Below are 23,910 nucleotides of genomic sequence, written 5' to 3' on the forward strand. Positions count from 1 at the left end.
GCGCCTAAGAACCCAACGTCTCCTACCCTCCTCTTCCCTTAAGAGGCTCCCCTTTAGTGTTGTGCTCCTAGATTTCAAAACAAATAAAGCCACGTCCTCATCAACAGGCTTATATTCTCTGTCTTATGCCCCCTCTCTATTCTCCTGTGTCTTCTCCTCATCCCACTCCACCTCAAAACACACACAAAAGTCCTGAACACGAGTTTTTACTCAGTTAGTGTTAGTGAGGCTTCCCTTTTCATGGAAACGAGAAGTCCAGAGCTTGAAGTGAAATTAGATCCAACAACAGAAGGTATCAAAATATACATAAAACTATTCAGAGTACCCAAAATGTCCACTCAAATCCCAATCATTTCTTTTTTCTCTGATTAAATCTGAATTTTTTCAAGGAGAAACTGGTCTTAAATGTGTTCTCCTATTTAAATCTATATGTTATATTTTAAATAGCCTGTAGATTAAGTATGAAATCACAGCCCAATTACAAGGATATTCTTAAGAAAAAATACATTATGATAAACAAAAAATTGACCTTTGTTTTCAATAACCAGATTTATAAACTTTTGCAACATCTATCACTCAAAACCAATTACTGGCAGTTAGTTATTATATACCATTCATTTTATTCTCAAGACAACCCTAGTAAGTAACCTCATTATTCTTTGGGGAGGATGGGAAAAACTGAGGCTCAGAGCGGTAAGGTCAGACACCCATTAAGTGGCAGAGAAGCCATCAAACTTAAGACTATCTAGTTCTGAGTCTATTTTCTTAATTTTTAGGACACATTGCCTTGTGCTCAACATACAAAACATTCATCCCAGGCGAAGATTTGAGTCCTAATCTCCTAAGAATTTAGGAAAAAAAAAGAAGTGTTTCATATTGATACAAGTCTTTCCACCCTAGTTATATCCCGAGTTTTATTCCCCAGCATGAAGCCTCTGATGTCGAGCAAGTGCTGAGCTGTGCCTGAAGGATTTCCCACAGTTAGCACATTCATAAGCTTTCTCTCCAGTGTGAATTCTGTAATGTTCACTAAGGTGTGCTTGCTTGCGGAAGGTTTTTTCACACTCACTACACTTAAAAAGTTTCTCTCCAGTGTGAGTTCTCTCATGTTCAACAAGGGAAGAGTTCTGAATGAAGGCTTTACCACATTTGGTACATATGTAGGGCTTCTCTCCTGAGTGGATTCTCTGATGCTGCCTGAGGCACGCACTCTGATTAAAGGCTTTCCCACAGTCATTACACTTATAAGGTCTATCTCCAGAATGACTTCTCTGATGACGAGTAAGGCATATGCTCTGACTGAAGGCTTTGCCACACTCGCTACATTTATAGGGCTTCTCTCCAGTATGAATTCTCAGGTGTTTAACAAGGGATGGACTCTGACAAAAGGCTTTGCCACATTCATTGCATTTATAGGGTTTCTCCCCAGTATGAATTCTCAGATGCTGGACAAGGACTGCTTTTGTTTGAAAGGCTTTCTCACATTCATTACATTTATAAGGTTTCTCTCCCGTATGAATCCTCAGATGTTGAGTAAGATTTGACTGTTTCCGGAAACAAGTTCCACATTCAGTACAAACATAGGGTTTCTCTCCCGTGTGAATCTTCTGATGCTGGGTAAGAGATGATCTCTGAGTAAAAAACTTTCCACATTCACTACACTTGGAAGGTTTCTTCTGTCTTTTAAGTCTCTGATGTTTCACTTGCAGTGAAATCTGGCTGGAACTCATGCTTTTTGTAACACGATGAAGGGGGTGTCTAATAGGTTCCAGTTTAAAAGAAACTGTCTCTCAGATTCAGAATACTTACAAGGTACTTTCTCAAAGATGATTATCCTTAGAGTAACACTGTTCTCCTGTGAAAGGTCTGTGTGCATATGGTGTCCTCCCAGTCATTCCTGCAGGATTTCCCCTTCTAGTCCTTATTCAGCATGCATCTTCAACTTCTCCTAATGTGAACCCCTGATGACCAGGCTCTCTGACCCTCCATGTCCTTTCAAGTCATTTAGCACTGTGCCATCAGGCTTGATTTTCTTGCCTGAAAAAAACATTCACAAAGGAAAATGTCCTCCGTGCAGAAGAGAGGACCTGCATTGTGAAGTCCTGATTTTTATTCTCTTCTCAATAATAGAGAAAGAAGATCACAGTGACCTGGGGAAAAGATTAGAATAGGTGATTGGGAGAAAGAGATTAAGTAGTGACAGGTTTTGGTAAATCTATAAACTTCCCTATTGTGATTGATTCTGAAACACTCAAATATTAAAAACTGACCCAGGTAATTTAGGATCATCCAGAGTGATAAATAGCAGGAGAATGTGAAAGGGATAAGTATATTAATCTTGGGTAAGTTAAGTGGGGGAAAATTACCACTCACCTACCGTTTCTAGTCCTCAAAAATGGGTGAAAAGTAATTATATTTCCTTAGGTTGCCTATAATCAGTACCTTGGCAGACCAGTGATAATTGAAGAGTTCCTCTTTCAAGATTTCAAAGGTGATCCAGGCTGTAACTTTTGCTAGGTCCATCTCACCTATCCTTCCCTATTCACTCACCTTGATAGGTGTCTCTTTGGACCTCTCTTTCTCTCCAAAACATTCAGCCCCTAGGTACAACTGGGAAGGATCTAGGTTTGAAAACTAGAGTTCTGCTTAATGAAAGAAAATAAGATATCACTGTTTTGTTTACATAAAAATAAGACAGAGGTGGTCCTTAAGGAAGAAGCCCCCATTGGACAGTAATTTCACTATAGCATCATGATCCAGGATCTGGCCCTCACCCTTGAAGCCAAAGAATGCTTCAAAATCTGATGTGTACTAATCAAATTCACAAGGAGAGTGATGTAGAAAACAAAAAGTCACTTCACCAGTTTACAGTGAAAATTTTATATGCTTAATGTCCAGCTGGTTAATATATTCTCTCCAGTATAGAAAAACTGTATGGGAACCAAACTGTTGTCATCAGGACACTCCTTAGGAAGCACAGAACTGGAGAAAGAGTGGACTACTTAGACAATCTTAACGGCATCAAACTTTGAACCTGATGCTCTCAATAAAGGTGCACAGAATCAGAGAATGGATATTCAGGAACCACACATCAGAGCAACCTCTTCTCTGGATGGTCTGGAGACACAAACACATTCTTATTCCCTGAGGCCTCCTTCTATTTTAGTTTTCTAATTATACAAGTTACACATGGATGTATCCTCACCTTAAAATATTTAGATAATATGATAGTATACAGGATAAGACAGTAATTCTTATAACCATCACCACCCCACTCTACCCAAATGAAACCACCCCCTTCCCAGAGATAATTTGGAGTATATTCTTTCAGTCTTTTTTCTCCATATTTTTAACACACATATAGCATTTGATTCTTTTTACATAAATAAAATCGTTGTATAGATGCTGCTATGCAATTTGATTTTTTTTCACCAAGGAATGTGTCTTTGAGATCATTTCATGTTGGTACATACAGATCTACTGGGGCTGAGAGTCAACTGGTACACACTGGAGTATCTGCACAAATGGTTTACAGTTGGAATCTCCAAAATATACAAACAGCTCATGCAGTTCTATGTCAAAAGAAACAAACAACCCAATCAAAAAATGGGCAGACATTTCTTCAAGGAAGGAATACAGATGGCCAAAAAGAACATGAAAAGATGCTCAAATCACTAGTTATCAGAGAAATACAAATCAAAACTACAATGAGGGGCTTTCCTGGTGGCGCAGTGGTTGATAATCTGCCTGCCAATACAGGGGACATGGGTTCGAGCCTTGGTCTGGGAAGGTCCCACATGCCGCGGAGCAACTGGGCCCGTGAGCCACAACTACTGAGCCTGCGCGTCTGGAGCTTGTGCTCCGCAACAAGAGAGGCCACGACAGTGAGAGGCCCGCGCACCGCGATGAGGAGTGGCCCCTGCTTGCCGCTACTAGAGAAAGCCCTCGAACAGAAATGAAGACCCAACACAGCCAAAAATAAATAAATAAATAAAAATTTTAAAAAAACTACAATGAGATATAACGTCACACAGGTCAGAATGGTCATCATCAAAAAGTCTGCAAACAATAAATGCTGGAGAGGGTGTGGAGAAAAGGGAACCGTCTACACTGTTGGTGGGAATGTAAATTGGTAAAACCACTATGGAGAACAGTATGGAGGTTCCTTAAAAAACTAAAAATAGAACTACTATATGATCCAGCAATCCCACTCCTGAGCATATATCCGGAGAAAACCATAATTTAAAAAGATACATGCACCCCAGTGTTCATTGTAGCACTATTTACAATAGCCAGGAAGCAACCTAAGTGTCCATCAACAGAGGAATGGGTAAAGAAGATATGGTACATATATACAATGGAATATTACTCAGCCATAAAAGAGGACAAAATAATGTCATTTGCAGCAACATGAATGGACCTAGAGATGATCATACTAAGTGAAGTCAGACAGAGAAAGACAAATATCTTATAATACCACTCATATGTGGATATAATTTTTTAAAATGATACAGATGAACTTATTTAAAAAACAGAAACAGACTTACAGATATCGAAAACAAACTTATGGTTACTGAAGGGGTAACATGGCGAGGAGGGATAAATCAGGGTGTTGGGATTTACATACACACACTACTATATATATATATATATATAAGATAGATAACCAACAAGGACCAACTGTATAGCACAGGGAACTCTACTCAATATTCTGTGATAACCTGTATGAGAAAAGAATCTGAAAAAGAATGAATATATGTATATGTATAATTGAATCACTTTGCTGTACACCTGAAACTAACACAACATTGTAAATCAACTATAATCCAATAAAATTTTTTTTAATGGTTTACAGTCAAGAGACTGATTTGATTGGGCAGTCTTGTACCACACTGGTTGTTAATATATTGACTATTTTGTGTAAATCTATCTTTATCTGCTGTATAAACTTCCAGTATGGACATATATATACAAAAATAAACTCTAAGTGGTTTAAATAGCTAAACATAAAACCAAAACTCTAACCACACCTTTATTTCCTTTATTTTTATTGTCCAAAATAAAAAGGTTTTCTTTTCTTAATCATACGGGGGGGGGGGGGAAGCTCATTCTGTAAAACAGTCAGTTAGTCCAAAAATGAAATTACTTGAAATCTTACCACCCAAAAGAAACAGTTGGTATTTTGATGAATTTTCTTCTAGGATCTCTCAATGCACATATGGGCACATATGTGTACATGTATTATGTGTACATATTAGACTAGACTGAATTCTGCAGGACATAAATAGTCTATTATATCTATTCAAAAAGTTCCCATTACCTAAAAATCCAGTTCACCCAGTACTATTCTTACTTACTTTAACAGATACCCAGGCTCCACACTGCCTTCTGATGGCCAATAACAATGGCAGTTGTGATTACTTAAGCTCTTGTTCCAAACGAGGCCAGAAGCCCATTGCATACCCTCTGAGGAAACACTTAATCACCTTTGCAATGGGTCTTCCAATAATTTACTATCAGTTTCTGACCACTACACCATTAGAGCATCATACTTAGCAGTTCAGCAAGTGGTTTCAGGGTGTTCCACCAGATGACTGCAGTTTAAGTTCATGTGATAAGAAATTACTGAGACTTCCCTGGTGCACAGTGGTTACAAACCCGCCTGCCAATGCAGGGGACACGGAGTCGAGCCCTGGTCCAGGAAGATCTCACATGCCGCAGCTAAGCCCGTGCGCCACAACTACTGAGCCTGTGCTCTAGAGCCCACGAGCCACAAGTACTGAGCCCGCATGCCACAACTACTGAAGCCTACATGCCTAGAGCCGGTGCTCTGCAACGAGAAGTCACTGCAACTAGAAGCCCGCGCGCAGCAACAAAGACCCAACGCAGCCATAAATAAATAAATATTTAAAAAATTACTTCATACTCTGATCTATCCTATTACCAATTACTCCATAGCCTTCTTTCACAATAAGCCACTCTAAATCTGATTTAAGTAAGATGGTCCCATTTCTGGGTGGTTCTGTGTTTTCAGTCTGCAGGGTTTAGGTATAGTGGTCACTGCTGGGTCCCACCTTAGGTCTGCCTACTGAGCAGCCCCATCTTGGGCTCTCTAGTTAGATTTCACTTACCCAGAGACAAGCTGTTAGGAATACAAGTGACTACAGTTTGTCTCCTGGGGACTCTTCTCATGAGGAAGAGCAGGAATTTGAGGCACAGAGGGAGGAGAAAGAGCACCCATAAATTGTCAGCCTACTGCCTTCATACTCTGGATTCAAGGGAATCCAGGAATAGCCCATCCCTAACCAAATGACTACTTTAAATCTGAATGAATGTCCTTGTTCTCGTAGGCATGTATCACCAATGACAAAAAGTCAGTGAGATGTGACAATGCACAAAGAAAGAGGGCAGGTGCTCTTAAGGACCAAGCATCCTGGGGTAAAAATTCCTCCACCAGAGATAAGATTGGAGCCCAAAGGCACCTCCCCACCCCCAAACCTAATGGAGAAGTCACTGACTTCAGAAATCAAAGACTATGGGGCTACAGTAAAAGGCAGTGAGATAAGCAGTGGACTCAGTCAAGAGGTCTGGGTTCTAGTCTCTGCTCTGCCCCTAACTTGCTTAATGACCTGAAGCAAGTCACTCAATTTCAACTGTGACTTTTTAAATCTGTGAAATGAAAAACTAGATGATATCTAAAGCTTCCTCTAGTACCAACACTTCGTGATTCTTTGACTCTAAAAACAGATGGAAAAGAGCAAGAACCTCAAATCAAGCCCTTCCAGTCCCTCTTTGATTGAAGCTGGTTATTCATTTCTGTGAAAAGTACTAACTGAGCAGCTACTATGTGTCCAGCAGTGAGATGCCCTCTTGTTAAGAATAGGCTGAGTCAATAACAGGGCAACACCCCAGCACTTAGTCTCCCACAATCAGAGGCCTATTAATTTCAGGCAAATAAGACTGCCTCGGTGTGAAGCAAAATCTTCAACAAAAGACAGGGGGTGTCTGTTGGAAGATGTTAAGAACCCCTCCTAAAAGGAAAGGTTTTAAGAACCCCTCTGAATAGAAAGGAAAGACCACCATATCAAAATGCAGTGACCCGGTTTCCAGTCTAATCCATCCCAATCCACTAGCACCTCTTGACACTGAACAACTAATTATCTTCAAACTTCTAATTAGATTAAGTTACTCTTCTAAACAATTTTAATATTCAGGTCAAGTATGAACCACCACATTTCTTCCTTGAGGAAAAGTTTTCTTCACGCTTCCAAGGCACTTCCTCAACATTCTGGAAAAATTTCACACGTCTCTACTATAGCTCCTTCCACTCTGTGTTTAATACTCTGATTACATCCCGTTTTCCTCTACCAAACTTGAAAACAAATATAGCATGGGCTCGGGGCTAGTGGTCTCTGGGTTTGAATCCCTGTTCCACCATTTATTAACTAAGTGATATTGGGTAAGTTACTCTTTCTGTACTCCATTTTTAACAAATGTTAAATGGAACTGATAATAACTACTTCATAGGGTGATGATGCATAAATGAGTTAACACATGGAACGTATTTAGAAGAATACTGACTGATAAGCATTCAATAAATAGTACCTGCTGTTAAATTATTATTGATGTCTTTGTACAGCACCTATCCTGTTGCTATTAGAGAGGAATATAAACTTAATGAAAGGAAAGAGATAACTTGCACATATACTTAATCAACCCGTACAACTCTGTGAAGTGGCAAAGCGAGGAATAGTATTCGCTTCTGGAACAGAGAAAACGGAACTTAGGGGTTCGCTGGCTCAAGTACATGCAACTGCAACCCCGGCCTCCCAACTCCCAGACCAGGGCTCTGGGACAGCCTTCGCCCCTCCCTCTTCAGGGGAGCCGGTCCCGGTCCCCGGGCCTCCGCTCCAAAGGGCCCTGCTCGGCCGTAATGAAGAGGCGCTGCGGCCGACTGAGTTCCTCCTGGAACCAGCCGCAGCCGGGTACGGCCTACTCAGCTCACCACGCGCTCCCCGCGGCGCCGCCGGCCACACCTCTCCACCCTCTATCATCTGCGCGCTCCTGGGCCGCCCGCGCAGCTCTTCCTGGGCGCTCTGGGCCGCCATGACGTCACCAGTCCGCGCCGCGCCAGCAACCGCAGCTGTCTCCCTAGGAGGGCAGGGGGCTTCCTCCCCGGCTCAGAAACAGTGGCAAATCCATCAGTATACCTCCTCCCAGAATAAGGAGGCTGACCGCAAGTGAGACTGGGGGACGCCACAGGGAGCTCTTACTCCAGGTTAATTCACCCAGCAATTCGACCACACTGATCTTCCTAAAAACTCTTTTCCAGGTCACGGTCCTTTGGAGGTCTCTAAAGGTTTTCCCAAAGCTTATAGAACACTCTTATACACATTCTCACCTGCTGGATAATTGGCTTCCTCAGAGGAACCGCAAACACCCTTCCGGATCTTTGTTCAACAATCAGCCAAAAGACAAGAGCTCAGATTCTCAGTGTGTGAACTTGGGCGTTACTTTACCCCTCTGTGCGCACTCCTTAATGATACCAAGTTTCACAGGGTTGTGAGGATTAAATGAGGCTAACTCGTGTAAATTACCAAGAATTTCTGGTACTTGAAAAATGCTCAATAAATGTTCGTCCTATCATGTTCCCCAAATCCCAGCTCCAGTCCCCCATTGACTGAATTGGCTTCCAGGACGTTTCAAGCCTTCCAGGTAGCACCCCTGCCCCCTTTTTGGGAAACTTTAGATCCTGCTGATCCTCATTAAGGAATATTTGCGCATAAGGGCTCATCCTGACAAATGTATCCCAGGGATGAAGGCATGGGCAATGCGGCACCTGACCTACTTCCAGGCATTCCCACTGATCTGCAAGCTCAGGAAAATAGGGCTGTCTGCTTACCATCATATCCCTAGTGTGAGTAGGCTCTCAGTAAACAATAAATGAATGAGATGCAGCAGTTACCTGCTCGAATTTCCAGATGGACTGTTTTCCCAAAATGGAATCCATTTAGGATGCTGAAAACAGGAGTGGAGATGCCAGACTGAAACCATCACTAACCATCTTCAGCTAAAAGGGGACCCTTTGTAGAACTGTTAGCTGACATGCCAGGGAACAATGTTGGGCTTGCCAATGTCACAGTCTCAGCAAGATAGCAGGTTCTTCCTCCATAGCCCTAACATCCCACATACCACAGAGCCTAGGCCTACTCATTTCCCCCCTAACTTTTAGGCTTCAAAGAATCTCTAAATCAGCAGGCTCCGCTGGGTGGAAACTAACCCTGGAGTGGGGTACCCTAGGCAGAGCAGGTTAGAAACAGGAATCTGGGGCTTAACTGCAATTTGGGTTGAGATTTTTCAATGAGAGGTGGAAAATGGATTGGAGGAATGGACACCAAAAATATTCCACAAAACTAAAATGATCCTAGCCCTGCTCTAGATAGCAGCTGCAAGAGAGTGAAACTAGAGCTACCCCGGGTCAAGACTAGACTTCTGCATTATGTGGAAAGAAAGATGGGGTCAAAATGTAAAATCAACTTATTTCTCACCCTCACTTACATGCAGTAAGGTCTTATTCTGTGGGCCAAAAAGCTTCTTGATCTAAAGTGAGCTTCTCCCATTCTCAGGAGTAGGGCCTAACAGACACAAGTAAAGAGGCGTCATGGAGCAGAATTACAACCAGTAAAGAGAAATCTGAGGGCAAAGAAAGGACACTGGAGTTTCAGTTTTACCTGAGACTAGGTGTGTGACCTTGGGCAAGTCCAACCATCTTTCTGTTTTCCCTTCTGTCGTTTTGAGGATCTCATGTGGCCTCATCCCGTGTCCTTCTGAAGTCACAAATTACATTTCGGCACACTGAACATAAGCAACACATTCTAATTCTTTATCATTCCAGAGCCCAAGGAAAGACATAAGCTTCCATGTTGGGGTTTCCAGCTCAACTGCTCTCCTGCCAGGCCAGCATCACTGCTCAGCTCCTGTCTCTCTTATTTCATGGATATTCCAGTTGACATAGCTGTGCTTCTACACCTGCATGGATTTTCCTCTTCCTATTGACCCTGACATCAGTATATCTGAAAGCACTTTGTTAAACTATGATGGGACATTTAAATGCCTAATTTGTAACAAAATCAAAAAAATTCTTTGCTACATATTACTTTTTCTTATGAGATCCTCTCTGTAGGATCTCATAAGAAAAAGTATCAGAGTGGACCACACACTCTGTACCTTGGAGGAAGGTGCAGAATTCTTGCTTCTGGCAAACGCTTCGTGACACATTCATGTATTCACCTTTCTGCTCAGGTATACTCATGTACACCTCCTTTCTGCTGATAACTGTGGACCTAAGTCACGACCTGTAGGTGGGCATGGAGAAATGTCTGACTTGATTTTAGTTGAGCTCAACAAATATTTATTGAGTACCTACGAAATGCCAGAGACTGAGGATACAAAGATGAATAAATTTCACATGGCTCCTGCCCTGATGGAGCTGACAGTTCAGTGGAAAGAGAAAGATCTGTAAACTAGCCATTACAACCTAACATGATACATGAAATGATGAAGTTACAAAACACAGAAATAATACAAAAATGTGAGGTCAGAAACAGCTTTGAAGAGATGTTGCCTGAGCACATTCATAAGTGACAAATGGGAGCCTCCCAGGCAAGCAGAAGCAAGGAAGGCAAATAGGTCATAGAAAACATTATGTGCAAAGGTGCCAAAGTAGAGTCCAGAGATGATGAGTCACAGGAACTTGCAGTATGGAACAGAACATGCAAGGAATGTCCTCTGAGAATGGCAAAGGGGGCCTGGGCCAGATGAGGAGCCTCAGATGCCCGTTGAGGCTAGCACTTTATTCAGAGAGAGAACAACAGAGCTGCCACAGTTGTGTCTTGCAAAGACCATCCAGAAGAAATGTGAAAGATGGCCTAGTGGGGCAAGAAACTGCAAGACTGGTTGGGAAAACATAAAAATCGCCTAGGAAATAAACCAGGGAGCTGGAATAAAGCAGCAGCAGTAGAGATGGCTTCCAGACTTAGGAGTTATGTAATGTCAACAGGATATAGTTGTTGATTGGATATGACGAGGGAAGGCTGAGGAAGAGGACAATTCCTAGACTTGGGGCCAAGCTGGAGTGGCTAGGTATATGGTGGGCCAGCAACTGAGAGAAAATCAGGAACAAATATTGCAAGGGTGAGAACACAGGATGAGAGTAAAGATGACACGTTCCTTTCCTTCCTGCTTCTCCAGGAAGTAAAAATGGTACTGGACACTCTTAACCTGAGGATTAAAAACTCCACTTAATCCATGTTCTCCACTCCATTTTAGAAAATCTTTCTAACATCAACTTAGGCATCTTTCACCCCTAAGGTTTTCCCATTTCTGTAGTGGAATAACTGAGGACATGGAAAGGAGACGTGACCCATGAGCCCCCCCCGCCCAAGCAAACTGGGGGCTGGCGAATAAGCCAGAACTGCAAACAGTCCTGATTGCTTTGAGCCCTCCCGGCAAACCGGGGGCATGAGAATAAGCCAGAGCTGTGAACAGTCCTGAATGCTTTGAGCCCCCCCCCCCGCCCCCGGCAAACCGGGGGCCCGCGAAGAAGCATTGAGTGCTTTGGGCACTGATCCATGAGATGTCCTCAGTATAATCAGAGTGGTGGGAACTTCGTGCTGCTTTTGCGCTCAAGGACGAAGCACGGCATGTTTTCAAGAAAGCCTATTATTCCTTGTATAATTAATAAAAACATAGGTTGCTGCTTTGGCATTTCTGAAATGTTAAGAAAACAAGTCTTAAAGTGTAAACCTAGATAATGCTTTAATAAAAGCTACCGCAGCAGGACAGACGGCGCTGTTCTGCCTGGGCGAGCGGCAGCCCTCTACTGCTGTGCTTCGGCACAATTCATCTCGTGTGATGAGCTTACTTTCGGCCCTGTCATAAGATAAACTACAACACATTTCTTCCTCAAGAAAATTCTCCCTTTCCTCTCTAATCACCACTCAAGACTCCAAAGATGGTAGCATATAAATATTACTCTAAATATCAGGAAGTTCCTAAAGTTTTTGGTGGGCAAAGTTTGACTAAAATATATTAATTCAACAAATAAAAATTTATTGAACATTTACTACATGCTAGCAATGAGTTTAGTGGTTTTTTTTCATTTAGAAAAAAAATACATTGACATTTGCTTTCAGTAGACTATATTTTTTTTCCATGAGCATAAAATGTAAAGTTTTCATAGGGTTATTTTTGCCCATATTAATTTACTCAATTATGAATTGTCCTATGGCAGATTTGAGAACATAATCTTTACAGCTGGAGAGGGAAAATATGTTATTTCTGCCACATTCCCATTATTGGTAATTAATTGCTCAAACCAATGCTTGTAAGATACTTGCTCTGGAAAAAAAAAAAAATCGATGCTGAGTTCCAAATAACCATTCCAGAATTAACTTACTTTAGTTTTTAAACAGTCATATTTTAAAAACTATATAAGCTTCAGAGCATAGAAACTATTTCAAATACTAGTCAAAGGCTAATTTAAGATCACTTAATCTTCCAGAGCTGAATCTCTGGGTAGCAGTTAAAAACATGAAAGAGAATGGGGAAATAAAGGGGAAACATGCCCTTCCTTTCTCTCAAAAGAATAAAATACCATCACAGTCATGGCAAACCATGTTATCTCAATTTTCAGGGATTTGAAAAAGAGGTAATTCTCTCTAGAATTCTTTCCAAATTCATCCCACGAGAAGTGTTTCCCTACATACTCCCAATCCACAGGGAATGATAAATATCCTGGAAAAAGAGGCCCAATAAAAACAAATATCTGAGATCTAATGAATCCATGGTTAGAGCCACCAATGCCATGATTACACAAAACCTAGCCATCCCCATTACGGTGACCACTTCATCACTAATGCTTTCTCCTCTCTAAAGGCTAACAAACCAAGTCCCACTTTGTTAATCCTAGTGGGCCCCTCTCCCCTGGTCCCTGTGCACTAGTGTCCCAGCCAAACTTACAAGAGACAGGTGATGCCCTAGTCTAGTACCGGGATATGTGGGTAGCTTGCTCAGTCACAGGTAGGCTTCCTGCTCTGAGGCTTCCTAGCACTAGCAGTCTAGCACAAACCATTTTCTTTCTGGGTAAGATAATATTCCTCTGGGAAAGAGGTTAGGTCTTCCTCTCTGCTTCCTCTGAGCAGATCTGACTTCCTTCCCACAAACTGACATCATTCAAGAGAAGTCTCTCTTGATCTCTTATTTCCTTCTTAGCCCCAAGTCACCCTCCAGCTTGAAAGGATCAGGAAGCTCTCCCTCACCCTGTTAAAAGCCTTCTTCACCAATTTTTCTGTAGCAATCAACCCAGCTCTTGCCATATATCCCCTTATTTGCTGAATAGATGAATGACTAAGGATTCTGTTTTCACTTGTTTCTATCTCCCCTTCATGGGAACGCCTCCACAGATGGGCAGCCTCCCCACGGTGGCATAGTCAGAGCGGCCTCAGGCATCTGCAGGCTACTCAGCACTACCTCAGAGCTGCTGCCACTTTCACACCGACAATCAATTTGGAAAAGCACCTCAGCCTATGACCAGTGAACACAGGTGACAAGTTGGGAGGGTGAAGCAGGGGTGTAATAAGGGAAACACAGTGCTAACTTAAATGGCATCTCCAGGTATGAGAATGCCATGGAGACAAAGGAATGGCAAAGAGCAAGGATTTCTGTGAAAAGTAGGAACTTCTTTCCGACCCTGTATTCCCAGATGCCCACCTGGAGTAGGCTCTGCATTCTCCAAGCTCCCACCTCCATTTCTCAAAATACCCTCCTGAGTGCAGTATCCAAGGCTCCTTTATCCTTTCCTCTAGGAACTCTTCCTGTCCCTCTTCCCCAGCCAGATTCCTAGTCACTGTCTCTAGAGAACTGTCATAACCTGAATGCCAGGTTTATTCACCACTGTGAAGTTTCTGATGTCTGAAAAGGACTGAACTATGTCTGAAGAATTTTCCACATTCAAAGCATTCATAAGGCTTCTCACCAGTGTGAATCCTGTAATGTTCACTAAGGTGTGCATACTTGCGGAAGGTTTTCTCACACTCACTACACTTATAGAGCTTCTCACCAGTGTGAGTTCTATGATGTTCAGTAAGAGACGTGTTGTGAGCAAAGGCTTTCCCACATTCTTGACATTTATAGGGCTTCTCTCCAGTATGAATTCTCATATGCTGAGTGAGGCAGGTATTCTGGTTAAAGCCCTTCCCACATTCATTGCATTTATAGGGTTTTTCTCCAGTGTGGCTTCTCTGATGCCGAATAAGGCAAATGCTCTGAATGAAACCTTTACCACACTCACTGCATTTGTACGGTCTTTCTCCTGTATGAATTCTCTGATGTTTAGTGAGTGGGGTGCTCTGAGCAAAAGCTTTGCCACATTCCTTACACTTATAGGGTTTTTCTCCAGTATGAATTCGCTGGTGTTTAATAAGGGATGGGCTCTGACAAAACGCTTTCCCACATTCCTTACATTTATAGGGTTTCTCTCCAGTATGAATTCTCTGATGCTGAGAGAGGTTTGCCTTTGTATGGAAAGTCTTCCCACATTCATCACATTTATAGGGCTTTTCCCCAGTGTGAATTCTCTGATGTTGTGTAAGATTTGAGTGTTTGCGAAACGAAGAGCCACATTCATTGCATAAATAAGGTTTCTCACCAGTGTGAATTCTCTGATGATGAATGAGGTGTGTGTTCTGACTGAATGCCTTCCCACATCTATTACATTTATAAGGTTTCTCTCCAGTGTGAATTCTTTGGTGTTCAGTGAGATGTGAATGATTGCGGAAGGAATTCCCACAGTCATTACATTTATATGGTTTCTCTCCAGTGTGGATTCTCTGATGCTGAGTAAGAAATGATCGACATCGAAATGTTTTCCCACACTGCTCACATCCATATGGTTTCACTCCGGTGTGAATTCTTTGATGTCGAACAAGGAATGAGCTACGACTAAAAGTTTTCCCACATTCCTCACATGTGTAGGGTCTCGTATGAGTTCTCTGATGCTGGGTAAAGGATGAGCTCTGATTAAAAGTTTTTCCACATTCACTACATTTCCAAGATTTTTTCTGTGTAGAGAAGATCGGACATTTACTTTGGTCTGAAATCTCATTGGTGTATATGCTACTTGTCTCCCACTGATGTAGGCTCTCTTCTGTAGAAACCCTGAGATGTGTAACAAGGCTTGAGGTCAAAAGCAGGCTTCTCTCAAAATTATATTCTTGTCTCATCATTTCTGGAGGTGCGTCCTTGTGGATGAAAGCTATTCCCCCAAAACCTTCTTGGAAAAGGCATGGTCCAGAAACCTCTCTGGGAGGGTTTTCCTTCATGCTCTCACATACATATTTTTCTTCAAATGTAGAATCCTGGTATTCATCCTCTTGGGATCTCTTTGATGCTATCCCTGGCAAATCAATTTCAGAGCCATCCTGCTCTGGAGCAGGCTTGTTCACCCAACCTGAAAAAAACCACCACAGTGAGTATCTCTTGTACAAGGCAGAGTGCAAGCCCCTGAACTTATAGGGACCTAACTTTGACAGGTCTCAGTAATGGCCTATTAATAATGGCCAATAAGAGCAAGTGGGGGTAGGACTTCCCCGGTGGCACAGTGGTTAAGAATCTGCCTGCCAATGCAGGGGACACAGGTTCAAGCCCTGGTCCGGGAAGATCCCACATGCCGCGCAGCAACTAAGCCCGTGTGCCACAATTACTGAGCCTGAAAGCCACAACTACTGAGCCCCTGTGCCACAACTACTGAAGCCCGCATGCTTAGAGCCCATGCACTGCAATGAAGAGTAGTCCCTGCTCGCTGCAACTAGAGAAAGCCCGCGTGTAGCAACAAAGACCCAACGCAGCCAAAAAAAAAAAAAGAGCAAGTGGGGCAAGTAATTCAGAGTTACAACTGGTGAAAGAGATCTGCATCAGGGTAAGGTGATCACCATTAATGAAAAATGAGTAGCTGCAGACACCAAGGAAGTGACAGAATCAGAGACCAGGGAGATAAAGGGAAAAAAACAAACAATAACAGACTAAGATTCGGGCAAGACAAGAAACATGGATGGTTTGTATTCAAAGAGTGGAGAATGGGAGAATGTAAAAGTGCAAAATAGTGGAAATGAGATCAAATGAGTACCAGGGAAAAGCTGGCCTCAAGAGATGCTCACTCAATAGATGTTCACTCACATTCACCCCAGCATTCCTAAAAGAGAGGGTAATTTGCTCTCCTGAGCTTCATTCAGTTTTTCTTGTAAAATTTCCAAAGCCCTCCTGTTTCTTCCACTGGTGATCCCTTGCTTACTCACCTGGACAAATCTCTCTTTCAATCTCTCTCTTTTCAGCTCCTTGCATATTCAACATCCACAAATCTTCACTTTGCTTTGATTGTAAAAGACTTCAAGGTTGAAAAACTGGGAGCCCTGCTCATAGAGGAAAAGAAGGTGGGGGAGGGGATATCATTGTCCCAGTAAACAGAAAAACGAGATAGAGCTGTTGCCTAAGGATACTATCTGGTAACTCACACAAAACCTGTCAGGACAGCAACTTGCCTGCATCACCAAGAGTCAGGGGTGGCTTCCAGCTTTCTAGGTTAACAAACTCCATTTGTCAGCTGTCCAAGAAATGGCAGCCAGACAGACTGACATATTAGCAAACACTCAAGTACTTGAGAAATAAATCAGAATGTTATTTATAAAGATAAAAATAACTATGAAGTGAATGGGAATATCCATGTCAATTAGTGCACTCTTTCCACTATACAATAATCTATATGAAAAATCAATTATATAGTCAAATGTTGTGTTGGGAAACGGCCTCATAGCAAGGCTAATGCATTAAGTCTGATCCACCCACCTCCCCTATATGTCAAGGAGTTGGATAGTAATTAGGGATTTCTATTTGATACAACCTAGAGATATGCTGATTGTCCTTTCTTCAAGATGTCTTATCAATTCAAAATCTTTTCTTCAGGCATAGCTCAATATAAGAGTGTAGGCTGCAGTTGAAAAAACAAAAACACTCTGTGAAATAATTTTTGACTTACAAAGAGTTGCAAAAATAGTATAGAGAGTTTCTGGTTTTGGGAAAGTCAAAATCATAACTGTTCATCCAAAAATGTCTCTCCGTATAACCGTGAAGTGAGAAGTAGAACTGGAAGCATTATTTCAAGAAAAACAGAAGGTAGAGAGATGGTTTACCATAATCAAGAGCTCAGAAGGCATGGAAGAATAGGATGTCTGGTGAAGTATATAATAAGGCTGGCCCTGTGGACTTCTCATCAAGGTCTGTGCCTCGGTGTTGAGTTTTAGAGGTTTAAGAGGATCCTATCTGGGATTTCCTGATCCTCTTCCATAGCAGGGACATAAAGTGGACCCACTGCAGAATCCTACAGAGACTCATGAAGTAGGGTGGGGTTTGGCTATAATCAGAGCTAGACAATGGAAAAAAAGTCAGAAATGCCCCCGCCTACCCAGAGCTTATGTCACAGCTCAACAAAGACACTAACACCAGTAGTCACAAATAAGGGAATTATAAAAGGAGAAATATTGGGTCCTGTAGAATGCACAGCAGAGGGGACCTAATCTAATCTGGGATAGAGATAAAAAGATAAATAAGAATAGATAAGATAAGAAGAGATAAATAAGAATTAGACAGGTGAAGAGGGAAAAGAAGATACTAGAGAGATGAAACAGAATATACAAAAGGAACCAAGCCTCATACTTTGGAAGGATGAAAGAGATCTAGTAAGGCCAAAGTATTAGGCACTAGAAATAAGACATGAAGCCCAGGGCAAGCAAATACAACCCTGCAAATCACTTTAAGGAATTTACCCTAAAGTGAGCAAAAAGTCATAAAAAGTATTGGAAAAGGTTTGAAAAATATGTGACATGAAAGCAGAAACTAACACACCATTGTAAAGCAATTATACCCCAATAAAGATGTTAAAAAAAAAAAAAGTAAGTTCTCTGAACAATATAACTCATAATTATGCTGAAATAAAGGTAAGAAAAATAAATAGAATGGAATAAAAATAATTAATGACATAAAAAAAATATGTGACATGATTAGATCTTCTATTACACACATACACACACACACACACACACACACAACTTATCCTTTTGCTCATAGAGCAAAGCGTGTACAAGGGGTGGAAGGTAGGAGGCAAGGTGAAGGCTGCAGGACCCCTTGGGAGGTTGTTTCAGCAATTCAATAAGGGGAACTTGGATGACTAAGAGACAAAAACAACAGGACAGGATGACTACTGGAGCGAGATGTGAGGGAGAAGAAGTTAATGATAATTTGCTGGTTTGGGGCTTCAGAGATGACAGTGACCTTTAGTGAGAGTGGTAACACTGGTTTGAGGAGGAAAAAGATACATTCAGTTTGAAATATCAGGCATACATATATGGAACAGAGGACAGAGGTGTGGGCTGAAAACTTGGATTTAGAGTTTTTGTCATAAAAAAGGTAACTGAAATTCTGGGGGTAACAGATAAAATCATCAAAAGAGTGTAGCTAGGAAACCTCAACAGGGAGTTTACACATTTATAAGGAGGTTTAACTCTGGTTTTTAATTTTAGAGATTCCTAATCCCTAAGAGAAATAAGTAAACTAATTTAATATATGATAAAAATTGGCATTTCTAATCAGAAAAAAATTGATTACTCACAATTTATGTTGGGACTGTTGCTTAAGTATCTGGAAAAAACACTTAGTGAGATTCCTACCTCACACAACATACCAAAATAAACCAAAACCCAGTAAAGGGTTAAAAAATGTATTTTTGATTTATACATCAAGGAGTAGATAGACCTGATAGATAAAAGACTTCCTATTAACGAGTAAAGAAAAAAGATGAACTGATAGAAAAATGCAAAGTACAACAAATACACCAAGAATTACAAAAGGCCAATAGACATATCAAAACAAAGTTTCACCTCACTGGTAATCAAAGAAATGAGAACTGAAAGAATGAAGAATCAATTTTTATATCAAGTTGGAAACTCTCTCTTTAATGCTAAAACTCAGAACAGGCAAAGGTACAGGGAACGAGAGCTTCTCACACACCACTGGTGGGAATGTAAACTGGTACCATCTTTCTAGAGCTAACTGGCAATATACTGGGTTGGCCAAAAAGTTCGTTCGTAAGATGTTACAGAAAAACGCGAATGAACTTTTTGGCCAACCCAATGTATTAGGTCTTAAAGTTGTAGGCTGAGTGGCAGTTGGGACACCACGATCACCATTTTGTAGGTACAGAAAGTCAGGACAAAATTCTCAATCTGTACTATATACAACACCTGCAATGGATCTCAGAATATCCTCAGTCATCAGTATGTCATAAAAATGCCTATATTATTTAACCTAGTAATTCTACTGTTAGAACTTTTTCATAGAGAAGGAACCTCCCAGAGTGGGAGAAAAAACCCAAGCTGAATTCTTTTGTTACCTGTTAAAAAAAAAAAAAAAATCCCCTGAAATGTTGTTGGAAAACACAATTTTTCTGTTGATGGACACTGAGGCTCAGCAATTTAGCAAAGTATGGTACTTCCACTTGGTGGAAATTATACAGACATCAGATAATTGAAAATGAAAATATGTGACAATGTGGAAAAATACTTATAGGCAAATGTGAAAAAAAACACAGGATATTAAAATTTCAAATACAATCTAATGTTATATATGTATGTTTAAATATACATATGAATAAGATCAAGAAGAAAAGGTAATCACCACTATGGTGATATAAGTTATCAATGATTTTCTCTTCTATTTTCCAAATTTCTTCAATTATCTATATTTTGCCTTATTTTTAAAAAACTTAAATCTCTCAGAATATCTATCAATTTGTTAGCCATGATCATCTTGAGGAATAAGATTATGGTAAACTTTTGTTTTAAGGTCTTTCTTTTTGCAATGTTTGAAAGTTTTCCTGTAGAAATAAGTAAATAACTCTGTAATCACAGAAAACAAGTGAAAAAAATATAATCAGAGATAAGCACAGAGATTTATGTACAAAGATCACATTGTTACTATAACTGTAAAAATACAGGCAAGTAAACATTGATGGCATATCAATATGATAGATTATGAAACTATTAAGAGTCATGTTTTCAAAGAATATTCATGAGAAAATACAATATGTTAAAACAGGAGACTACAAAACACTGAAACAAAAAACATGCACATATATACCAGTACTAAAGTAAGCATTCAATAAACAGAAACTATTATTGCTACACAGATATATACAAAACACACACATAAAAAAGGACAGAGGAAAACCCACTAAAATGTCAACAACTGATCTCTAGGCCATTTAATGGGTTACTTTATTTTGTCCTTTATCCTTCTACATATTTCATTTTTCCTGCAATAAACACGAATTACTTTTATAGTCACTAAAACACTTAAAAATGAGAGATCTCACTCAGGGGTTTAAGCACACCCCCAAAAGAAAGCCTTTCTTTTTAATGCCACACCTAATGGATATGGTATTTGTTTCCCTTTCAAAATAAGATCAAAGTGGCAAAGTGGACTGGGCTGGGACTCAGGAAACTATGCTCTGCCACAGCCCACATGAGCAGGCTATTTATCTGAAAAAGGTGACAAATTAGATAATATCCACGAGTCCTTCCAGCTCCAACGTTCTGTGAAACCCCTAACTAAATTTTTTTTTTTTTTTTGGCTGTGCTGCACAGCTTGTGAGATCTTAGTTCCCTTGACCCCAGGGATCGAACCCAGGCCCTCAGCAGTGAAAGCTCAGAGTCCTAACCACTGGACCACCAGAGAATTCCCTAAATGAGTTAATTAATTCACGTAAAGCATTTATAAAGATATCTGCCACATATCAGGCACTCAACAGGGGTTAGGCATTATTATGTTTGAGAAGGACAGGTTGGTAACAACCACTGTCCTCCAGTCGTGGATCATCTGAGCTGTTTGTCTACGCCAAAAGTTAGCAAACCTTGCCTTTGTAGTTTGAAAACAGAACTAGACAATATGTAAACAAGTGATCTTGGTTGTGTTTCAATAATTTTTTTTTAACAAAAACAGGTGGTAGACCAAAATTTAGCCCATGAGCCACAGTCTGCTGTCCCCCTGGCCTCTAAGTTGCCCAGAATAGGATGTATAGGTGCTTCCACAAATACATAATGTGGAATAATCTGTTGGTGATTTTAAGATGCTGAAAAGATCTATCTGAATCCAGATTTGGGGAAAACGGGTATTATGGTGAACGGACATATATATCTCCATCCTCATCTTGCTAAACTAAGAGGGATCTGGCTTCCTCCTCATGCCTTATAAGCTTTCTCCCTGCTGCCACTTCCCTATCCCTCTAGAAGGATTCTGGGGAAGCCAGGTGGGGTTTTCCAAGAATTTGAAACTACAATTCCTTCAATAAGACCACACTTAAATGTACTCTTCTCTGAAGCCCTTCTTGATTTGCCTGTTTGCCCCAAGTAACGTATTCTTCTAGGCTGCAGCAGCACACTGGATCTATCTCTTCTGCAGCCTTGGGTCATTCAGTAGCAATGTGTCCTCGGATAAGTTACCTATTCTCTCGTACCTCAATTTCCTCACTAAAAACTAGATAATACGTTGCTGTGAAAGCTAAATAAATTAGCGCAACTGCTTAAAACAGTGCCTGGTACACGTTAAGTGCCAAATAAATGTGTTTTAAAACATTACCACAGAAATCTGCTCACACATATATCTTCCAGCACTACAGTGGAAGCGTCTTCCCATTTGGCAGGCTCTGAGGTCACTCATCCTGTAGCCCCGTCTCTAAACCCTGTGTAATATTTGGCAAGTAATGGATAGTAAATTTTTGTTGTTAGACGTTAACATTTCCGTACGTGCTATCATGTACATGCTATCAACTGAGCTTTACAGAAAAAAGAAGGTAGTGACAGTCCAACTTTTAAAGATCAAGAAACCGGCTCTATCGTGGGTAATTATAACCCAGGTCTCGAGACTCCTTTGCTGGTGCGCTTTACACTATTTGCCTTCTGCTCTTAAGTCGGTCCCTTAAAAAAGTTTGAGTTGCAGGACTGGTTGGGGGAAGTAGCTGGTATCCAGACCGAGAACTCTGGCCCCAGGATTTCATTTCCGAACACGGGTCCTAGGTCTTGATCATTTATCCATCACTCAATCACCATTCATTCATTCATTTATTCACTCCACCATCTTCTTAGGCGTGTCCTCTGTGCCAGGCCCTGGTGAGTGCAGTGTTGAAGCTGCAAGCCGGGCCGGGCCGCCGGGAGTTCGGAGCCGCCGTGCAGGCAGCAACCCGGGGAGAACGAGACCCGGGCGGGCTTGCTACATAAACCTGGGCCGCCGCCACAGCTGAGACGCACCCGGAGCCGCTGCCTTCCCCTCCCTTGGGCCCCGCCCGCTCACCGTGAGGTCCCGCGGCTCCCAGCGGGGCGGCGACCATGGTCCCGGAGGTACACGGAAACCCAAGGCGCAGGCTCACCCGCCCGGACCGGAAGAACAGCAGCGCGGCCGGTAGTGCGTCATCAGCGACCCCGAAGAGCAGCCCTCGCTTGCCTCTCTAGGAATCGGGAGGAGCCTCTCGATAGGGGCCTCATAGAAGGCGATTGGGGCCTGGTTTCCCTCCAAGCCCAGTGGCGTGCCTGATGTCCCATGAAAGACTGCCTTCACCCGGAACACAGTGACCACCTCATGTCTGGGGAAAACTGTAGATGGGGGCGTTAGGGTTGGAAAGAGTGCTAAGTGGGAGTCAGAATGGGCCATCTCGGGCTTCCCTGTTGGCGCAGTGGTTAAGAATCCGCCTGCCAATGCAGGGGACGTGGGTTCGAGCCCTGGTCGGAGAAGATCCCACATGCCACGGAGCAACTAAGCCTGTGCGCTAAAACTACTGAGTCTGTGCTCTAGAGCCCGTGAGCCACAACTCCCGAGACCACGTGCCACAACTACTGAAGCCCACGCGCCTAGAGCCTGTGCTCTGCAACAACAGAAGCCACCCAATGAGAAGCCCACGCACCGCAACGAAGAGTAGCCCTCGCTCGCCGCAACTAGAGAAAAGCCCGTGCGTAGCAACAAAGACCCAAGGCAGCCAATAAAATAAATAAATTAATTTATTTAAAAAAAAAAAAAGAATGGTCCATCTCAGCAAGGGAGTAGTACATTCCATGTGCTAAAAATAGCTCCTGATTATGAACCTTGACCTCAACTCTGGGCTCTGACCAGGGAGGCCGGCCTGGTGCTTCTTCTGGGTGTGAGTGGTCTGGTGGCAGACGAGATGGGAGCTCTGGCCCAAGGCCTTCCTGCACTGGGTGTGGCAATAGGTCTTCTTGCCTGTGTGGCTCTGCGGGTGCACCAGGAGGCAAGGGCTTCAGCTGAAGGCCTTGCAGCACTCAGGGCACACGTAGGGCTTCACCCCAGTGTGCACCCTCTGGTGCAGATCAGGTGGGAGCTGCACGTGAAGGCCTTCCTACACTCCCCGCACCCACACGACTTCTCCCGTGTGCATTCTCTGGTGGACCATGAGAGTGGAGCTCTGGCTGAAGGGCTTGCCACACTCAGTACACGTGGAGAGATTTTTGCTGGGGGCAAGAAGTGTTTTGTTTGTTTTTTTAACTTTCATATACCCCCTGATAAAAAGGAAACAAGATTGGAAATGCACCATGCAAGGAAGTAGAATAACACTCCCTCTGGGATAAAGATATATCAATAACTGGTCTTTCATGGGCCTTCTACTTTTTCAGAATAAAATGAAAACACACACTCATTCACAAGAGAGGTACTTGAAAAGAGGTGAAAAGAGCAGAGTAAAGGCACCCATCTATCCACAAGTGTATCTGTAGCGTCAGTCATATAAAGATTCTATGTACA

General features: G+C 42.0%; 1 protein-coding gene across 1 annotated transcript; it reads right to left on the reverse strand.

The window, feature by feature from the left end:
- Positions 1 to 12,216: 12,216 nt before the first annotated feature.
- ZNF502 (zinc finger protein 502) lies at positions 12,217 to 22,506 on the reverse strand. Its single transcript, XM_082664679.1, has 3 exons — positions 22,453 to 22,506; positions 16,353 to 16,466; positions 12,217 to 15,508 (listed from the first exon to the last, which is right to left on the reverse strand). Exons 2-3 carry the CDS (start codon positions 16,405 to 16,407, stop codon positions 13,944 to 13,946), a joined length of 1,620 nt encoding a protein of 539 aa, XP_082520805.1. The 5' UTR covers positions 16,408 to 16,466; positions 22,453 to 22,506; the 3' UTR covers positions 12,217 to 13,943.
- Positions 22,507 to 23,910: the final 1,404 nt, after the last annotated feature.

Source organism: Grampus griseus (assembly GCF_964374135.1).
Source record: "Grampus griseus genome assembly, chromosome: 10".
Taxonomy (NCBI): domain Eukaryota; kingdom Metazoa; phylum Chordata; class Mammalia; order Artiodactyla; family Delphinidae; genus Grampus; species Grampus griseus.

What these genes read in the sequence shown, in the direction of transcription:
- ZNF502 (XM_082664679.1), bottom strand. Translation starts at nt 16,407, where the DNA reads ATGTTGAATATGCAAGGAGCTGAAAAGAGAGAGATTGAAAGAGAGATT. An exon ending in TGAAAGAGAGATTTGTCCAG is followed by an intron (nt 15,509 to 16,352) that starts GTGAGTAAGCAA and finishes GGTTTTTTTCAG; the next exon opens with GTTGGGTGAACAAGCCTGCT.